Source organism: Somniosus microcephalus, chromosome 14, assembly GCF_052327205.1.
Source record: "Somniosus microcephalus isolate GS21.2 chromosome 14, FLI_Smic_1.0, whole genome shotgun sequence".
In the NCBI taxonomy this organism is placed as follows: Eukaryota; Metazoa; Chordata; class Chondrichthyes; order Squaliformes; family Somniosidae; genus Somniosus; species Somniosus microcephalus.
This window is the reverse complement of record NC_141000.1, coordinates 121,288,454-121,308,142: the sequence shown is the minus strand read 5'-3', so window position 1 is coordinate 121,308,142 and position 19,689 is coordinate 121,288,454. Positions and strand designations below refer to the sequence as shown.

At 47.1% G+C, this 19,689-nt stretch overlaps 1 protein-coding gene across 3 annotated transcripts in view; it reads right to left on the bottom strand.

Moving 5' to 3' along the window:
• The window catches only part of ncam2a (neural cell adhesion molecule 2a), a 659,443-nt gene that overhangs the window by 468,437 nt on the left and 171,317 nt on the right, over positions 1 to 19,689 (bottom strand). For all 3 annotated transcript variants that reach the window (XM_086007257.1, XM_086007258.1, XM_086007256.1), the window contains one exon: positions 8,945 to 9,090. In XM_086007257.1, coding sequence (XP_085863383.1) covers positions 8,945 to 9,090 — 146 coding nt within the window. The remainder of the gene's footprint in view (positions 1 to 8,944; positions 9,091 to 19,689) is intronic.

Here is a 19,689-nt window from a genome sequence, read left to right as displayed (position 1 = left end):
ATGTGATTGTGAAGGAGATAATGCTGGAATCAGCTGTTTGAGGATCATGAAATAGAGACTTGCCTGAAGTATTGTGTTTTTCTTTATATTTGCCTTATTTGGGCCCGACATTGTCTATTACCTGCACACTGTATTGTCCCTGTATAAATAAATACTCTTGTCCTTAATGGATATTTCTTGCTCCAAGCGATTTTTAAGATAAAATGCACAAGGCAGGCAGCAGAGATTATAAATTTCTGACTGGTAAACAATTAGATTTCTACTTGCTGGTAAACAATAGGTTTATATATTTGTCTCTTAAATTGCTGTTTAAACTGCAGAATTGCTTCCAAGGATGTCAAGGCCTTGGAGAGGGCGCAGAGGACATTTGTGAGGAGAGACTGGAGAAGCTGGGATTGTTCTCCTTAGAGCAGAGAAGGCTAAGGGGAGATTTAACAGAGGTGTTCAAAATTATGCGGAGTTTTGATGGAGTAGATCGGGAGAAATAGTCCCGAGGCAGGAAGGTTGATAACCAGAGGGCATAAATTGAAGATAATTGGCAGAAGAACCAGCGAATTGTTATGATCTGGAACGCGCTGCCTGAAAGGGCGGTGGAAGCAGATTCACTAGTAACTTTCAAAAAGGAATTGGATAAATACTTGAAGGGAAAAATTTACAGGGCTATGAAGAAAGAGCAGGGGGAGTGGGACTAATTGGATAGCACTGCCAAAGAGCCGGCACAGGCACGATGGGCCGAATGGCCTCCTTCTGTGTGGTATACCTCAATAGAGATTGAATGTAGGACCTTCCGCCTGATTCTACTTCTTACATCCAATTTATAATTTTAAATTTGTAAACCATGGATTTGAGCCTTTGTGCACAGTTTGTCTGCATCAATTTCCAAAACAAGCATTCTACTCGGAGCTCCGACACGGCAAGAGAGCCCCAGATGGATGAAGAAGAAGACTTCGACAGGAAAAAAGTACAGGGCTGTGGAGAAAGAGATGGGGTGAGTGGGACTAATTGGAGAGCTCTTTCAAAGAACCAGCACAGGCACGATGGGCCGAATGGCCTCCCTCTGTGCGGTATGATTCTATGAACAAGCGTATACTGCAGCTTCCCGTGCTCCAGGGCTAGAGGCAGGTGGCAACATCAATACAACCTCATATGGGCAAGACTGGCACAGTTATTGAAAACTTGCAAACGCAATCTCAAAATGACAGGCACAAAGGTTTCACGATTCTGGCTGGGTTCGAAGTCGGTGGTTGTCCCACCAGGTCAAAAAAAGGGAAAAAGAGAAACACAGGGAAGTAAAGTGCCTCATGAATCCTCCCAGAGGCATTTGCTCTTCCTTGTTTGTCCGATATCCCTGGCATTTGAGGTAGGGCTTCCCTGTGGTGACAGCACTGTACTATAAGTGCAGTGTTTATTATCCCCACATAAATACGTTCTCTATATTGTCTAGCTGCAAGTTTTTTTTTCACAACAATATAGACATGATAGAAAGAGATAGCAAAAGCAATCAAAAAGACATTTATCTCCAGGGGACTGGAATTCAAAGTTGAGGCAGCGATGCTTCAGTTGTATAGAACCTTGGTCATGGATTGAAAATTGGTTAACAGACAGGAAACAGAGCGTAGGAATAAATGGGTCTTTTTCGGGGTGGCAGGCGGTGACTAGTGCGGTACCACAGGGATCAGTACTTGGGCCCCAGCTATTCACAATATATATCAATGATTTGGATGAGGGAACCAAATGTAATATTTCCAAGTTTGCTGATGACACGAAACTAGGTGGAATTGTGAGTTGTGACGAGGATGCAAAGATTTAGACAAGTTGAGTGAGTGGGCAAATACATGGCAGATGCAGTATCACGTGGATAAATGTGAAGTTATCCACTTCGGTAGAAAAAACAGAAAGGCAGAGTATTATTTAAATGCTGATAGATTGGGAAATGTTGATGTACAAAGGGACCTGGGTGTCCTTGTACACCAGTCACTGAAAGCAAACATGCAGGTGCAGCAAGCAGTTAGGAAGGCAAATGGTATGTTAGCCTTCATTACAAGAGGATTTGAGTACAGGAGCAAGGATGTCTTACTACAGTTATACAAGGCCTTGGTGAGACCACACCTGGAGTACTGTGTGCAGTTTTGGTCTCCTTACCTAAGAAAGGATGTACTTGCCATAGAGGGAGTGCAGCGAAGGTTCACCAGACTGATTCCTGGGATGGTAGGACTATCGTATGAGGAGAGATTGGGTCGACTAGGTCTGTATTCACTAGAGTTTAGAAGAATGAGAGGGGATCTCATTGAAATGTATAAAATTCTGACAGGGCTAGACAGACTGGATGCAGGGAGGATGTTTACCCTGGCTGGGTCTCTAGAACGAAGGGGTCACAGTCTCAGGATACTGGGTAGGACATTTAGGACTGAGATGAGGAGAAATTTCTTCACTCAGAGGGTGGTGAACCTGTGGAATTCACTGCCCCAGAAGGCTGTGGAGGCCAAGTCACTGAATATATTTAAGAAGGAGATAGATAGATTTCTAGACACAAAAAGAATCAAGGGGTATGGGGAGAGAGCAGGAATATGGTATTGAGATAAAGGATCAGCCATGATCATATTGAATGGCAGAGCAGGCTTGAAGTGCCGAATGGCCTACTCCTGCTCCTATTTTTCTATGTTTCTATGTTTCTATGTCAGACCACATCTGGAGTACTGCATTCAGTTTTGCGTTCTGCAAAGATATATTGCCCTTGGAGGGGTAGAGCGCAGATTCACCAGAATGATACCAGGACTTAGAGTTAAATAATGAGGGCAGGTTGCACAGACTAGGCTTGCATTCCCTTGGGTTGAGGGGTGGTCTAACCAAGGTCTTTAACTTGATAAAGGGTAGCAACAGAGAAGCTATTCAAAGGGAATCCAGAACAAGATACCATAATCTTAAAATTAGTCCTAGGACGTTTAGAATTGAAATCAAGTAGTACCTGTCATAAATTTCATCATCGAGAAACTGCCTATGAAATAACAACGGACGGCCAGCTGGTGGCGCCGTCCAAGGAGTATAAATACTCGAGCGTTGGCCCCAGCTTGCCAGGGACATTTTGTAAGACAAGGAACTAGTGGATACAACTAGACCTCCATGTTCTGAAACAAGTTGATTAAAGCCTTGCTTTATGTTCAAACCAAGTGTGTAGTGAGTTTTATTACGTCGGTACCTTTTCACACAAAGGGTAGTGGAAATCTGGACTTCACTCCCCCAAATGGCTGTGGATGCTGGGGGGGTCAGTTGGAGCCTTCAAGACTGAGAGTGATTGATTTTTGTTGGGTAAGGGTATCAAGGGATATGGAGAAAAGGCGAGTAAAATGGAGTTGAGGTACGGATCAGCCATGATCTAATTGAATGGCTCGAGGGGCTGAATGGCCTCCTCCTGTTCCTAACGTTCCCATGCAGATATGGGGGGCAAAATGTGTCTGAGGGATTTCCTGATCTCCCACCACAAATTCAGTGGAAACCTCAGAGAAGCAGTATCGACGGCCGCTTACGCTGCTTCTCCAGGTTTTCTACATAAGTTACAGTGGAAGATTGAGAGAACGCCCCCCTTTACCCCATGGAAAATCTCCCCCGCCCAGGATGTTCTCTTTGCTGATGATTAAAACTTCATTTGAAAAGGCTTATTAATCTTATGGGCCTGACGCCTCCATGTTAAAAGGCAAATAGCAAAGAATGCTGGCCCAGGTCTTAGCTGTCTCCTTTCCACAGGCTGGTTCCAGGCCAGCAGAAATTTGAGTCATGACATTTGGAAAGTGTTGCAAGCTTGAGAGGAACAGGTGACTTTGGACCTATGGTTCCCATTGCTCTCCATCACTGGGGTTTTTTTTCCTCGCCTCATCTCTGGATCTGTTGTAGACTCATTGCTAGAGATTGAGCGCTGTGGTTAGTCAACAACTCCTTTATCAATGTATCATGTGACTACCAGGACTATCTAGTAGAAGGTCAACTAGATGGATCTTGGTCTATTTTCCTCTAGCAATTCCTACGTTCCTACTTCAGAAATTGCCCTTGAACATGAAATTCATGAACAAACTTCTCCAGCAAGTCTACATCCATTCAACTGTCTATATTCTCCACATGTCCTTCAGTGTCGTATCAGTATGGAAGGCTTAAAGCTTTCTCCCCCTCCCAGCTGCTGTTTCTTTTAAAGGGTTGCTAGGAACAGGAATGGGCCATTCAGCCTCTTGAGCCTGCTGACAGATCTGTGGGACACCCAACATAGCTTCATAAAAAGGTCATGTCTTAAAAATCTAATTTTGTTTTTCGAAGAAGTTACAAAGCTGGTGGATGAGGGAAGTCCAGTAGATACTGTCTACTTAGATTTCCAAAAAGCTTTTGATAAGGTACCACACAAGAGACCTCTCTATAAGATCGAAGCATCTGGCATTAGTGGTAATATAGTGAGCTGGATTGAGAACTGGCTGGCAGGACGTAGGCAAAAAGTAGTTATGGATGGATTTGGATCTGTCTGGAGACCGGTCACCAGTGGTGTCCCGCAGGGATCAGTGTTGGGACCGTTGCTCTTTGCTATTATTATTAATGATCTGGATGTAGGTGTTGGGGGCACGATTTGCAGATGATACCAAGATCTGTGCGAGTGTCAGGACTGTAGACGACGCTCGTCTGCTTCAGGCAGATCTTAATGTGTTGGGAATTTGGGCTCATGAGTGGGAAATGATGTATAACTGAGATAAGTGCAGTGTTATGCCTGTGGGCAGGGCAAATGCTCAACATATCAAGATAGGCTCAAAGAGTTGGGGCTCTACACTTTGGAGAAGCGTAGACTTAGGGGGAATCTGATTGAGGCTTATAGGATGATGAAGGGAATAGATTGTGTTCCAGTTGACAGTTTGTTTCAATTAAATAGGTTAGGGAGGACCAGGGGTCACTAATTTTGAGTTGTTTAAGGCCAGATCTAGGTGAGATGTCAGGAGGTGGTTCTTTTCCCCGAGAATAGTGGACCTCTGGAGCAGGTCGCCCGCTCAGCGGCGGATGCTGATTTGTTGAATTCCTTCAAGCGAGAGCTGGCCCTGTTTCTGGCTGGGGCGGAGATCACCTCTTACAGAAGGTAGGTACTGCAGGGAATTCAGTGCCAGTGTGATCTCCCGGACTAGTTTTGATCGCCTAGATGGGTCGGAGAGGAATTTCCCAGATTTTTCTCCCCCAAATTGGCCTGGGTTTTTATCTGTTTTTAGCTTCTCCCAGGAGATCACATGGTTTCAGTTGGGGTGGAGTGTATCCTCAGATAATGAAGCCGTCTGTGCCCGCATGTAGCAAGACCTGGACGACATTCAGGCTTGGGCTGATCAGTGGTAGGTAAAATTCGCGCCACACAAGTGCCAGGCAATGACTATCTCCAACAAGCGAGAGTCTAACCACTGCCCCTTGACATTCAACGGCATGACCATCGCCGAATCCCACACTATCAACATCCTGGGGGGTCACCATTGACCACAAACTTAACTGGGCCATACACATAAACACTGTGGCTACAAGAGTAGGTCAAAGGCTAGGTATTCTAAGGCGAGTGTCTCACCTCCTGACTCCCCAAAGCCTTTCCACCATCTACAAGTCACAAGTCAGGAGTGCGATGGAATGCTCTCCACTTGCCTGGATGAGTGCAGCTCCAACAACACTCAAGAAGCTCAACACCACCCAGGACAAAGCAGCCTGCTTGATTGGAACCCCATCCACCACCTTAAGCATTCACTCCCTCCACCATTGGCGCACCGTGGCTGCACTGCAGCAACTCACCAAGGCTTCTTCGACAGCACGTCCCAAACCTGCAACCACTTCCATAGAAGATAGGAGCAGGAGTAAGTCATTCGGCCCCTCGAGCCTGTTCTGCCATTTAATGAGATCATGGCTGATCATCCAAATTCAGTACCCTGTCCCTGCTTTCTCCCCATATCCCTTGATCCCTTTAGCCTTAAGAAAGATATTAAACTCCTTCTTGAATATATTTAATGAATTGGCCTCAACTGCCTTGTGTGGTAGTAAATTCCACAGGTTCACCACTCTCTGGGTGAAGAAATTCCTCCTCTTCTCAGTCCTAAATGGCTTACCCCTTATCCTTAGATTGTGACCCCTGATTCTGGACTCCCCCGCCATCGGGAACATCCTTCCTGCATCTAGTCTGTCTAGTCCTGTTAGAATTTTATAAGTTTCAATGAGATCCCCTCTCATTCTTCTAAACTCTAGTGAATATAAGCCTAATCGACCCAATCTCTCCTCATACGTCATTCCTGCCATCCCAGGTATCAGTCTGGTGAATCTTCGCTGCACTCTCTCCATGGCAAGAACATCCTTCATCAGATAAGGTGACCAAAACTGCACACAATACTCCAGGTGTGGTCTCAACAAGGCCCTGTACAACTGCAGCAAGACATCCTTACTCGAATCCTCTCGCTATGAAGGCCAACATACCATTTGCCTTCTTAACTGCCTGCTGCACCTGCATGCTTACCTTCAGCGACTGGTGCACAAGGACACCCAGGTCTTGTTGCACTTCCCCTTTTCTCAATCTATTGCTGTACAGATAATAATCTGTCTTCCTGTTTTTGCCACCGTATTGGATAACCTTGCATTTTTCCACATTATACTGCATTTGCCATGCATCTGCCCAATCACCCAACCTGTCCAAATCATACTGGAGTTTCTCTGCATCCTCCTCACAGCACACACGCCCAACCAGCTTTGTGTCATCTGCAAACTTGGAGATATTACATCTAGTTCCCTTGTCTAGATCATTAATATATAATGTGAATAACTGGGGTCCTTGCACCAATCCCTGCGGTACCCCACTAGTCACTGCCTGCCACTCGGAAAAAGACCCGTTTATTCCAACTCTTTGCTTCCTGTCTGCCAACCAGTTCTCTATCCAAGACAGTACTTACCCCCAATCTCTTGTGCTTTAACTTTGCACGCTTATCTCTTATGCGGGAACTTATCAAAAGCATTCTGAAAGTCCAAATACACCACATCCACTGGTTCTCCCTTATCTATTCTACCAGTTACATCCTCAAAAAGTTCCAGTAGATTAGTCAAGCATGATTTACCTTTTGTAAATCCATGTTGACTTTGTCCGATCCTGTCACTGTTTTCCAAGTGCTCTGCTATTACATCTTTTATAATGGACTCTAGCATTTTCCCCACTACCGATGTTAGACTTACCAGTCTATAATTCCCCGTTTTCTCTCTACCACCTTTTTTGAATAGTGGGGTTACATTAGCTATCCTCCAATCCATGGGAACTGTTCCAGAGTCTATAGAATTTTGGAAGATGACCAGCAATGCATCTACTATTTCTAGGGCCACTTCCTTAAGTACTCTAGGATGTAGATTATCAGGCCCTTGGGATTTATCGGCCTTCAATCCCGTCAATTCCCCGAACACCATTTCCCTACAAATACTGATTTCATTCAATTCCTCCATCTCATTGGACCCTATGTTCCCCGACATCTCTGGGAGGTTATTTGTGTCCTCCTTTGTGAAGACAGAACCAAAGTATGTATTTAATTGGTCAGCCATTTCTTTGTTCCCCATTATAAATTCACCTAGAAGGACAAGGGCAGCAGGCATATGCGAACACCACCACTTCCAAGTTCCCCTCCAACTCACACACCATCCTGACTTAGAGGTATATCGTCGAAATTTCATCGTCGCTGGGTCAGAATTCTGGAACTCCCTCCCTAACAGCACTGTGGGAGCACCTTCAACACACGGACTGCAGCAGTTCAAGAAGGCTGCTCACCACCACCTTCTCAAGGGCAATTAGGGATGGGCAATAAATGCTGGCCTTGCCAGCAACGCCCACATCCTATGAACGAATAAAAAATATATGTTGCGATACACAAGGTATCACAATTGTGTGGCACAGGCTCGATGGACCAGAGGGTCTTTACCTGTCAGTCATTGTCGTATGTTCATATGTTTACCTCAACTTTGTTTATCCGCCTTTATCCCTTGATACCCTAACCCAACAAAAAATGATCCATCTCTCTGCAGTCATGGGCAGGATTTTAAATCGGCGGTGGGGAGGGAGCGGGGTGGGGTGGCTGGAATCCCGGGAGAATGGATTTCGCTCAAGCCCTGCCAATTTTAACGGCAGGGCCTGATTATCATTTTTTTCTCTGTTTCCCGCCCGCAGCCAGCCAGATTGAGGGTAGAGAGGAGGGAGAGAGGGATCAGAGGCTTGAGGTGGCGGGGGGGGGGGGGTGCGTCGGTGGCTGGGGGTTGGAGGTTGGGGTGGTCAGGAGGGGGGATCGGAGATCGGAGGCTTCATGGTGGGGGGGGTGATCGGAGGCCGGGGGGGGTGGGGGTGAGATCGGAGGCCTCGTGGCGGGTGGTCGGAGGCCGGGGAAGATCGGAGGCCGGGGGTGGGGCGGGGGTGAGACCAGAGAGAGGTCGGGGGGCGGGGGGAATCGGAAGGGTCGTGGTGAGGGGCGGATGGTGTCTGATCGCGAGGAGTTGGCAAGGCAGGCAGGATTCTGCAGGTAGAGTGGAAAGACTTGGGGTAGGAATTCAGATTTCTAACACTTTAACCTCTCAACCGACCCAAACCCACCCTTTTTTGGGGGTTAAAATTGCCCCGTTGTTACAAGTTAACTGCCAATGAGCTGCCAATTCAAAACAAAATATTAGCGCTTACTTCAAAGTGAGTTCCCAGCAGAGAGAGGATCCTACTGCCTTGCCAAGGCGACCATAATCAACGTGAGTGAAGAAGAGAAACTAGATTCCTTCTTATAATAAGAGCACTCACAGATCCCGGCAGGAGAAAGATTCCCAACAGAAATGATTGAGAACAAAAGTTTGGTGGGGGGGGGGCGGGTGTGTGGGGAAACAAGAGGGAATAAGAGAAGAAAAATTGTTTAGCCCCTTCCATCTCATAAATCAATTACACTCTCCTTACCTTTTCTTCTTCTAGAAAACTGCTTCCGTTGCCAACCCTACTCCAGAAGATTGCTGGTGTAGGGTCTCCATCTGCGTCACAGGTGATTACCACACGGCCATTCTCTGTTGCAGTCTCATTCTTCAGGAGGGTTATGTGTGGTTGAACTGCAAGCAGATAGGAACGAGGTACAATTAGTTCCTTTCCATCACTACATAGGTCCACTCTGATGCAACTCTGCCAAATGCTCATTGCCCTGGATGCTGAGGGGTTAGGGATGTTATAAACAGTATCACTGTCCCTCACACACACATTGTGAGAGACAGAGCTAAGATAGGCTATAACTCCCCTCCCACTCTCCCACTGTGCAAAGAGTCAAGGGATATGGGGGTAGGGCGGGCAAGTGGAGTTGAGGTTGAAGATCAGCCTTGATCTTAATGAATGGCGGGGCAGGCTCAAGGGGCCAGATGGCCTACTCCTGCTCCTATTTCTTATTTTCTTATGTTATAAATAGTGTCATTCTTCATAATATAAATTGACACTGCCCTTTCCTTTATTGGCTGACAATTAACAAATATTTTGCTGTATTAACCATGGGTGATATGCCATTTTGAAAGCAATGAGGACCAATTTCAAAATGCACAAGCAATTAAGTCACAAGAAAAGACTTGCATTTATATAGCGCCTATCATGCCCTCAGGGTGTCCCAAAGCGCTTTACAGCCAATGAAGTACCTTTGAAGTGTAGTCACTGATGTAGGAAACGTGGCAGCCAATTTGCGCACAGCAAGCTCCCACAAGCAGCAATGAGATGCAGATAATATATTGAAGGATAAATATTGGCCAGGACGCTGGGAGAATTCTTCTGCTCCTCTTCAAATAGTTCAGTGGAAAATCTGTTTTAGTGATGGTGATTGAGGGATAAGTGTTGAAGAGAAGTCCCCTGCTCTCCTTCTAATTAGTGTCATGGGATCTTTTACTTCCACCTGGCCTCTGGTCCCATTCGCTGTTCATACAGTGGGACGTGCTATCCTCATGGAGAGCACGCTCAGCACAATCAATCGTCGCTCAAAGGATTTGTAGCATGGATGGAACAACTGCCTGAAATGGCCGTCGCATTTGCTCACATAGTCATAGTCATAATGGCACAGAAGGAGGCCATTCGGCCCATCGAGTCCACGCCGGAATCTGTAGAGCAATCCAGTCAGTTCCATTCCCCCGCTCTATCCCCGTAGCCCTGCAAGTTTATTTCCCTCTAATGCCTATCCAGTCTCCCCTTGAAAACATTGAGTGTCTCCGCTTCCACCAATTCCATCGCCAGCCAGTTCCAGGTCCTCACCACTCGCTGTGTAATAAAGTTTTTCCTCACATCCCCCCTGAATCTCTTGCCCAAAACCTTAAATCTGTGTCCCCTAGTCCTTGTACCATCAACTAATGGGAACAGCCTATCCCCATCTAGCCTATCCAAACCCGTCATAATCTTGTACACCTCGATCACCCCTTAACCTCCTTTGCTCTAATGAAAACAAATCCAGCGTCTCCAACCTGTCCTTGTAGCTAAGATCCCCCCATCCCCAGAACCGTTCTGGTAAATAACAGCAGCCGGTGAACTTCAAAGCAATTCAGTGCATATGCGCCACTTTGGGATGTACGTTTGGTAGATGTTGATAAGTTGAGATGAAGTGAGGTGGGACGAGGCTTTATAAACACCGGCACAGGCCTGTTGAGCTGAATGGCCTGGTTCTGTGTCCATGAAATTCTGTGTAATTTGAGACGGGGCACCGTAAAACGCATGGCTTTCTTTTAACTTGCTGCCGTGGATTTGAGGCAGCATTGGCCAGCGGTATGGGTCCTACCATGTACCGTCGCCAGGGCTCCGGGAGGGTCCTGCGCGACGCCACCCTGGCAGCACCGCAGCATTCCGCGAGTTGGCTTTCACCCACTGACGTTTTCTTTGTTTATGTCCCTTCTGTCCTTCAGAGCTTACGACCAGAGGGGGGTTTGATTTAATCTTTTTAAAAATAATAAAAGTAATAATGGATATGGGAAACACAGCGATAATTCAGTCAAGGCATATAAACACGTCATGTCGAGATATGGAGAGGAGAAATAGATGAGATGGGAGATCCATTTCCAAATCAGCAACTCCTTTCAGAGGATTTCATTCACACAATAGACGTCAAACAGGGTTACAATTCAGCCTGACATTATAATCTGGTGCACTGCTGACATTTGGCAACCGATCACGGATTAATTCTGTCTCATTCTCAGCCTGAGAGTTAAAACATCTGTCATAGAGAGGGATTAGTGGGATGGAGGGAGACAGGCTGTCACAGTGTGTGGCTGTCTCTCTCTCCTTCTCTTCTCTCTTACTGTTTCGCTCTTTCTCACTCTCCTCTTCTCTTTCTGTTTCGCTCTTTCTCTCTCACTTTCTCTTCTCCCTTTCTGTTTCGCTCTTTCTCACTCTCTTTCTCTCTCTCTCCACCCTCTCTTTCTTCTCCATCCTCTTTCTTTCTCTCTCATTTTCTCTCTCTCCATCCTTTCTCTCCATCTTTTTCTTTCTCTCTCTCTCTCCCTCTAGCCCTCTCTCTCTCTCCTTTTTCTCTCTCTCTCGCCCTCTCTCTCTCCTTCCTCTCTCTCACTCCCTCGCTCCCTCTCTCTCCATCCTTTCTTTCTCTCTCTCTCTCTCTCAACATACTTTCTTTCTCACAGTACACAATCACGCACAACTCACTGGAGAGTAGCCAAATACGCAATGGAACCCAGATGTGCTGACTGAATGTACGATTTATATTATCGGGATGACTCTCAGGCCCAGACCTGCTTTTCCTTCTTATCTTTACCAGCGTTCTACCAGTCTGGCACTTTGCGCTGCTGGTTACGAATGCTCTCGGGACCCACAAAAGGTTAAGCCTCAGATACCTTCTGAGGTGCAGATTTCATCTCCTTTAGATTGATTGCCGGTGATGGACGTCGATTTAAAAATTCTCATCCTTGTTTTCAAATCCCTCCATGGCCTCACCCCCTCCCTATCTCTGTAACCACCTCCAGTCCTACAACCCTCTGAGATAACTGCACTCCTCCAATTCTGGCCTCTTGATTTTAATCGCTCCACCATTGGCGGCCGTGCCTTCAGCTGTCTAGGTCCTAAGCTCTGGAATTGACCAGAAACTTAACTGGACCAGCCACATAAATACTGTGGCAACCAGAGCAGGTCAGGGGCTAGGTATTATGTGTCGAGTGTCTCACCTCCTGACTCACCAAAAGCCTTTCCACCATCTACAAGGCACAAGTCAGGAGTCTGATGGAATACTCTCCACTTGCCTGGATGAGTGCAGCTCCAACAACACAAGGAGATCTACACCATCCAGGACAAAGCAGCCCGCTTGATTGGCACCCCATCCACCACCTTAAACATTCACTCCCTCCACCACCGGTGTACCGTGGCTGCAGTGTGTACCATCTACAAGATGCACTGCAGCAACTCAACTCGCCAAGGCTTCTTCGGCAGCAACTCCCAAACCCGCGATCTCTTCCACCTAGAAGGACAAGGGCAGCAGGCGCATGGGAACACCATCACCTCCAAATTCTCCTTCAAGTCACACACCATCCTGACTTGGAAATATATCACCAATCCTTCATCGTCGCTGGGTCAAAATCCTGGAACTCCCTCCCTAACAGCACTGTGGGTGTACCTTCACCACACGGACTGCAGTGGTTCAAGAAGGTGGCTCACCACCACTTTCTCAAAGGCAACTAGGGATGGACAATAAATGCTGGCCTTGCCAGCGATGCCCACAACCCATGAACGAATAATATATTTTTTAAAAATTCCTCCATAAACCTCTCCACCTCTCTCTACATTCGGCCCCTCGAGCCTGCTTCGCCATTCAATAAGATCATGGCTGATCTTCTACCTCAACTTCACTTTCCTGTGCTATACCCATGTCTCTTGGTTCCCTCAGTATCCAAAAATCTATCGCTTTCAGTCTTGAATATACTCAACGACTGAGCATCCACAGCTCTCTGGGGTAGAGAATTCCAAAGATTCACAAGGCTTTGAGTGAAAATATTTCTCCTCATCTCAGTCCTAAATGGCCGACCCCTTATTCTGAGACTAGGACTCCCCAGCCAGTGTGGAAGTGCCTTGAGGCATTTTACTACATTAAAGGCTCTATATAAATGTAAGTTGTTGTACTTTATGCCTGCCTCTGATAGACCAATGTAAAAATGCCACTATAAAGTCTTTGTAATATCACCACCGCACTTAGCCTCCTCAAAGCTGAATCTGTTCTGCTTCAATCACAGAACAAAGTTGTAATGCCACAATATAACACTAAGATAAAACAAGGACTTTCTGCTGAAATGGATAAAAGCTTCCTCTGATATCCTCAGAATTTGAATATCACTTTTGTTTCTTCATCCAACTCAGTCACGACTCAGGACCATTAATTCCGCTCCGATTTTGAATAATTCAGTTAATTTAGGTAATTTAACTCAAAGACAAAGGTGTCGACACACATCAAAGCGAACCTCTCGAGACCGTGCTGCGAAGGGAGACATGTGTCAGGAATCAATTACCTTAAAGACGCAGTGTACCTTTTAATATTTGTCGGACCTGATCCCTTGGCATCGGTGCCGTTAGATTATGGAAGGGGAAAAGGAATTAACTTCCACCATTAATTGCTGGCCAGTGACCTGCGCCGGTGCTGCGCATGTGTGCACACCGGCTGAGGTCAGTATCAGAGGCGATGCCCCGTGCAGTCAAATAGCCCGCCAATACTCACTACCCAGGCTCAGATATGTTAAAATGCCCACTTGGCTGTGGTGCCTATGGAACCACACCGCAACAAGGAAGGAGGGTCTTCAGGATAGGAGGAGAGGAGAGACAATTGGTGCTGATTAGCAGCTTGTTGCATCACAGCTCCAAGAGATAAAAGAAAGAAAGACTTGCATTTATATCGCGATTTTCATGACCTCAGGATGTCTCAAAGGGGAAAAATTCATCCCCTTAGCGTCAGTGCGCTAATGCGGCATTGAGAACAGTACCTACAGGGTGAGGCGAATCCAACGCCGCATGCCAAATCGGGACCCCTCTAACACTGCCTTTAGCAGCTATCGCCGGGGACCTCAACGCCAGGGAGATTGTGATGTCAGTGAGTGTGCAACGCTCACTGAACGCCCGATTTCCCAAATTGTTTTTAGCCACTTACCTCACCGCCTGGAGTAAACGCCGACAGGGAGAGCTGGCGTGCAGCAGCAGGAAGCCGGCTGCAGGGACATTATTTAAAGGGATCATCAGTAATCACTCGTACCTGTCAGGCTAGTGCAATTTCAGTGGCTTTTTGTTAGTTTCAGCTACTGCAACAGTTCCATTGAGTAATTTCAAGGTTCTTTTGTATCAGGAGTCTTGTGGCAAGTACAAAATAGCTACATTTATTCTTCAAAGATTCAAACTGCAATACTTGGTAAGATTAATGGGGGCTGTACTGGCATGCCACCTCGCCCTCCAGGATCTACGGCAGAGGGAGCGTAGGCAGCGAGAAAGATGGGAACAGGTCCGCAGAGGGAGGAGGACGAGGATGAGGAGGAAGAAGATGAGGAACAGGAGGGAGGGAGGGGGCAGCCGGACAACCGGGCTTCCGAACGGGTGGACCGTGACGTGGTGTGCCACCTCCTTCCACATAATGCAGCAGACTTGTGGCGAGGGCCTCCTGCCAGTTGGTGGGTACAGGACTGCTCGCCTTCTCTCCAGCGCCAAAAGCAATGGGCTGGGTTTTGTGAATGGAGGCAAGTTGGAGACGGGACAGCTGCTTGTCGTGTCAATGTCTCGCCTCCATCCTCACCTGGCCAATCAGAGGGATTTTCCCCTGATTGAGCTTGTTAAGCCCGCCCTGCGGGCTCAGCAGGCCAATTAGGGAGGAAGTCACTGACAGAACACATCAACATCAGACGTGCTATCTGTCAAGACTTCTTGAAAGAAGAAATGACAGCGTTTGACAGCTCTGTGAAGCTGTCAAACACTGACATTCTCTTTAGTTTGATGAGCCTTTGTGGTGAGGACTCATCAAACTTTTCAACTTTGTAAATTTCACATGTCTGTAGGATCGGAAGATCCAATAGCCATTCTGTGAAATTGACAAGGAGAATGTCGGCTCTCCCAATCCAGCGCGGCTAACGGCTGTAGAAAGAAAACAAGGTAAGTGAACACTTTTTTAAACTTATCACTCACCTTACATACTTACCACTCCACACGTGCACCCATCAGTCACCTCTACACCTTACCTCCAGGTGCCTCTGACCACCGCAGACCTCCTCCATGTCTTCTCCAACCCGACAGGGTTCTCCGAGGTCGGGAAGCCTTCACCTGTGAAGGTAAAATGGCACTAATCCTTTTTTCTGCCTGTTAACTACCTGTTAACAGGCAGTTAAAAGGATTAAATGCCTTTCCCGCCTCCAGGAGACGGGACCCGAAGCTGCTCATCCTCCCGTCTCCTGGCAAAAGGGCACGGAGGCGGGATGGGACGGGTTTGCCATCCGCCCCCACTTTCTCCGATTTTACCGGCTGTCCCGCCTCCATGCCCGCCTCCTCAGGGCTTGGAAAATCCAGCCCAATGCCTCCAAAGCTTATGGGAAAACCTGCGGGCTCTCTCCCTGGGGCAGCGATCTGCCATGAGGATTTATAAATAAGTGCTCATTCTCCTTGTCCTTCTTATGGTTGTTGAGGCAGCTGCACAGCCAACAATGCTGAGAATGAGGTGCTGCAGCATCAATGAACCTCCCCTTTTGCACTAAATGGCCTCCTAACCCTCAAAAACGGTGAGCAGGAAGTGTGTCGCCCACCGTGTTGGTGTAAGAGAAACAATAGGTGTCCAGGGATCGGGCCTGAAAAAAGGCATCAGGCTCTTTTCAGTAATCAAATAAGGGCGCCTAATGCACATTTGATGCCCCCTCTGCAATATTGGGTTAGCCAGGCTGCGTTTAGGAAAACCAGGTCCACATGTGGCCTAACTGACGGTCCTTAAAGGGACCGCTGCAGGCCGCAACCAACAAGGTAAGCGTTTAAAGTATACTTACCTGAATGTGGAGCCGGAAGGAGCAGGAGTGTTCCACCCAACCTCACAGGCTGCTGTTGGTCACTGCTCCCAGCCCCCATCCGAACTAACACTGATCCCGATCGCTACCCCGCCTCCCGCTCGCTCCACCTTCCAGGCAGTGGCCCCAACAGGACGCCCATTAATTGTCCGCAGCTTGCTGGCTCGATGATAATGAGGCCTGAGGCCCAATATCGTGCGCGCTTCAGGCCTATCCATTCAGCCGCGGAGTTTGATCCAGTTTTGGGCGCGCTCTAATTTCTTGGCCTAGGTCTCTGTCAACAAACTCTGTTCCCTTGCCAATGAGTCCATCCCCAGCCACTGTCTGAGGCTGACCCATCTGCTCGCCACCTCAGCATCCTACTTGACCCTTAGCTGAGCTACCCACCCCATATCTTCTCCATCTCCAAGATAGTGAGGTGCCCCGCTAAATGTCAATCCAGTATTCAGAGTCAGTGCCCCAGTCTCCACTCACGGTGTTGTCTGTAGTGGGGTTCGAACCCAACCCTTCTGACTGAAGCGTGGGAATGCTACCACTGAGCCAGTGGTCACTCTATCCAGACACGAATCCCCCACTGGATATCAGCCAGTATTTAGACACTATATTCTAGCCTCCACTCAGCGGGGTTTTCTGTAGCAGGGCTCGAACCCTTCACTTTCTGACGCGGAAACAGGAATGCTACCACTAGGTCACACCCACAGCAGAGGTATTGATGCGAAGTGTAACTTATTTCCCTCTGCTGGCTAAGGTCAGCTACCTGGTCTCCTTAGAGCAGAGAAGGTTAAGAGAAGTTTTGATTAAAAAAATGTTCAAAATCCTGAATAAATAAGGAGAAACTGTTACCAGTGGCAGAAGGGTCAGTAACCAGAGGACAGAGATTTAAGGTTCACTAGATTGATTCCTGGGATGAGAGGGTTGTCCTATGATGAGAGATTGTGTAGAATGGGCCTATACTCTGTGGACTTTAGAAGAATGAGAGGTGACCTCATTGAAACAAATAAGATTCTGAGGGCGATTCACATGGTAGATGCTAAGAGATTGTTTCCCCTGGCTGGTGAGTCTAGAACTAGGGGGCATAGTCTCAGGATAAGGGGTTGGCCATTTAGGACTGAGATGAAGAATTTCTTCACTCAGAGGGTGGTGAATCTTTGGAATTCTCTCCCCCAGAGGGCTGTAGATGCTCAGTCGTTGAGTATATTCAAGACAGAGATCGATAGATTTTTGGACTCTTGGGGAATCAAGCGATATGGGGATAGGGTGGGGAGGTGGAGTTGAGGTCGAAGATCAGCCATGATCTTATTGAATGGCGGAGCAGGCTCGAGCGGCCGAATGGTCTACTCCTGCTCTTATTTCTTAAGGTGATTGGCAAAAGAACCAGAGGCGACATGAGGAAACATTTTTTTACGCAGCGAGTTGTTGTGATCTGGAATGCGCTGCCTGAAAGGGCGGTGGAAGCAGATTCAATAGTAACTTTCCAAAGAGAATTGGATAAAGACTTGAAGAGGAAAAATATTGCAGGGCTATGGGGAAAGACGGGGGGGGGGGGGGCGGAATGAGACTAATTGAATAGCTTTACCAAAAAACTGGCACAAGCACGATGGGCCGAATGGCCTCCTTCTACCTCAACACAGGTCAAACATAGGACCTTCTTACATTCAATTTACTTATTTTAAACTTGTAAACCCTGGATTTGAGCCTTTGTGCTTAATTTTTCTGCATCAGCTTGTCAATTCACTTCATCATTGTGAAAACTTCAATTGGAGCATTTCAAAGTCTCCTTGAGGTATTGGCTCATATAAGGGAGAATTCTGTCGAAACTGTTTACTTCAAGGCTGCTTCTAACCAGTACTTCTGAAGCAACAGAACAGGCATAATATTCAGCAATGTAGGGCAATTCAGGCAGAATATACTTTCCCTTTAAACCGTTTCTCGTTTTTCCAAGCTTCACAATTTGTAACCTCGGTGCAGTTTGAGTTTAATTCATCAATTTTCATCTAGATATATTCCAGTTGGATATAAACGTTTAGAGATTCAGGTTTTCTGAATATGAATGTTAGAGGAGCTGAATGCCTGATGATTAATGACAAACTGTGATCCAAAGGAAGGAATTGTGTCCCCAAGGGCCAATTTTGTACAGGATGTCGAAATTGGCAACAGCAGAAAGCGAAAACTCATTTTGAAGTGTTTTAACAAAAGAATGTGCACATAAATAAGTGTCTGCCTGTTTCATTAGCATTGCCTGTTTCATTAGCTATTATAATTGATATTATACAGAGAGATTCTTGATAATAAGCATGTCACAAAGTCTACAGCACAGAAACAGGCCATTCAGCCCAACTGGTCGTGCTGGTTTTTTTTATTCGTTCACAGGATGTGGGCGTCGCTGGCAAGGCCGGCGTTTATTGCCCATCCCTAATTGCCCTCGAGAAGGTGGTGGTGAGCCACCATCTTGAACCGCTGCAGTCCGTGCGGTGAAGGTGCTCCCACAGTGCTGTTAGGGAGGGAGTTCCAGGATTTTGACCCAGTGACGATGAAGGAACGGCCGATATATTTCCAAGTCAGGACTTGGAGGTGGTGGTGATCCCATGCGTCTGCTGCCCTTGTCTTTCTAGGTGGTAGAGGTCACGGGTTTGGGAGGTGCTGCTGAAGGAGCCTTGGCGAGTTGCTGCAGTGCATCTTGTAGATTGTACACACTGCAGCCACGGTACGCCGGTGGTGGAGGGAGTGACTGTTTAAGGTGGTGGATGGGGTGCCAATGGTGTTTATTCTCCACACAAGCCTCCTCCTACCCTACTTCCTGTTACCCTATCAGCATAATCTTCTATTCCTTTTCTCCCTCATGTGTTTATCTAGGGTTGGAGTATAAGAGTAAGGAAGTCTTGCTACAATTGTACAGGGCCTTGGTGAGACCACACCTGGAGTACTGTGCACAGTTTTGGTCTCCTTATCTAAGGAAGGATATACTTGCCTTGGAGGCGGTGCAATGAAGGTTCACTAGATTGATTCCTGGGATGAGAGGGCTGTCCTATGATGAGAGATTGTGTAGAATGGGCCGATACTCTCTGGAGTTTAGAAGAATGAGAGGTGATCTCATTGAAACATATAAGATTCTGAAGGGGATTGACAGGGTAGATGCTGAGAGGTTGTTTCCCCTGGCTGGGGCATAGTCTCAAGATAAGGGGTCGGCCATTTAAGACTGAGATGAGGAGGAATTTCTTCACTCAGAGGGTTGTGAATCTTTGGAATTCTCTGCCCCAAAGGGCTGTGAATGCTGAGTCGTTGAGTATATTCAAGGCTGAGAGAGATAGATTTTTGGACTCTAGGGGAATCGAGGGATATAGAGATCGGGCGGGAAAGTGGAGTTGAGGTCGATGATCAGCTGTGATCTAATTGAATGCCGGAGCAGGCTCGAGGGGCCGAATGGCCTGCTCCTGCTCTTACTTCTTATGTTCTTATGTTCCCCTTAAATGTATCTACGCTATTTACCTCAACCATTCCCTGTGGTAGCGAGTTCCACATTCTCACCACTCCCTGGGTAAAGAAGATTCTCCTGAATCCCTTAGTGGATTTATTGGTGGCCTCTAGTTCTGGTCTTCCCCACAAGTGGAAACATTGGCCCGGATTTTCCGGGGCCTATGACTGCATGCGCGCAGCGTACGCGATCGTAAGTGC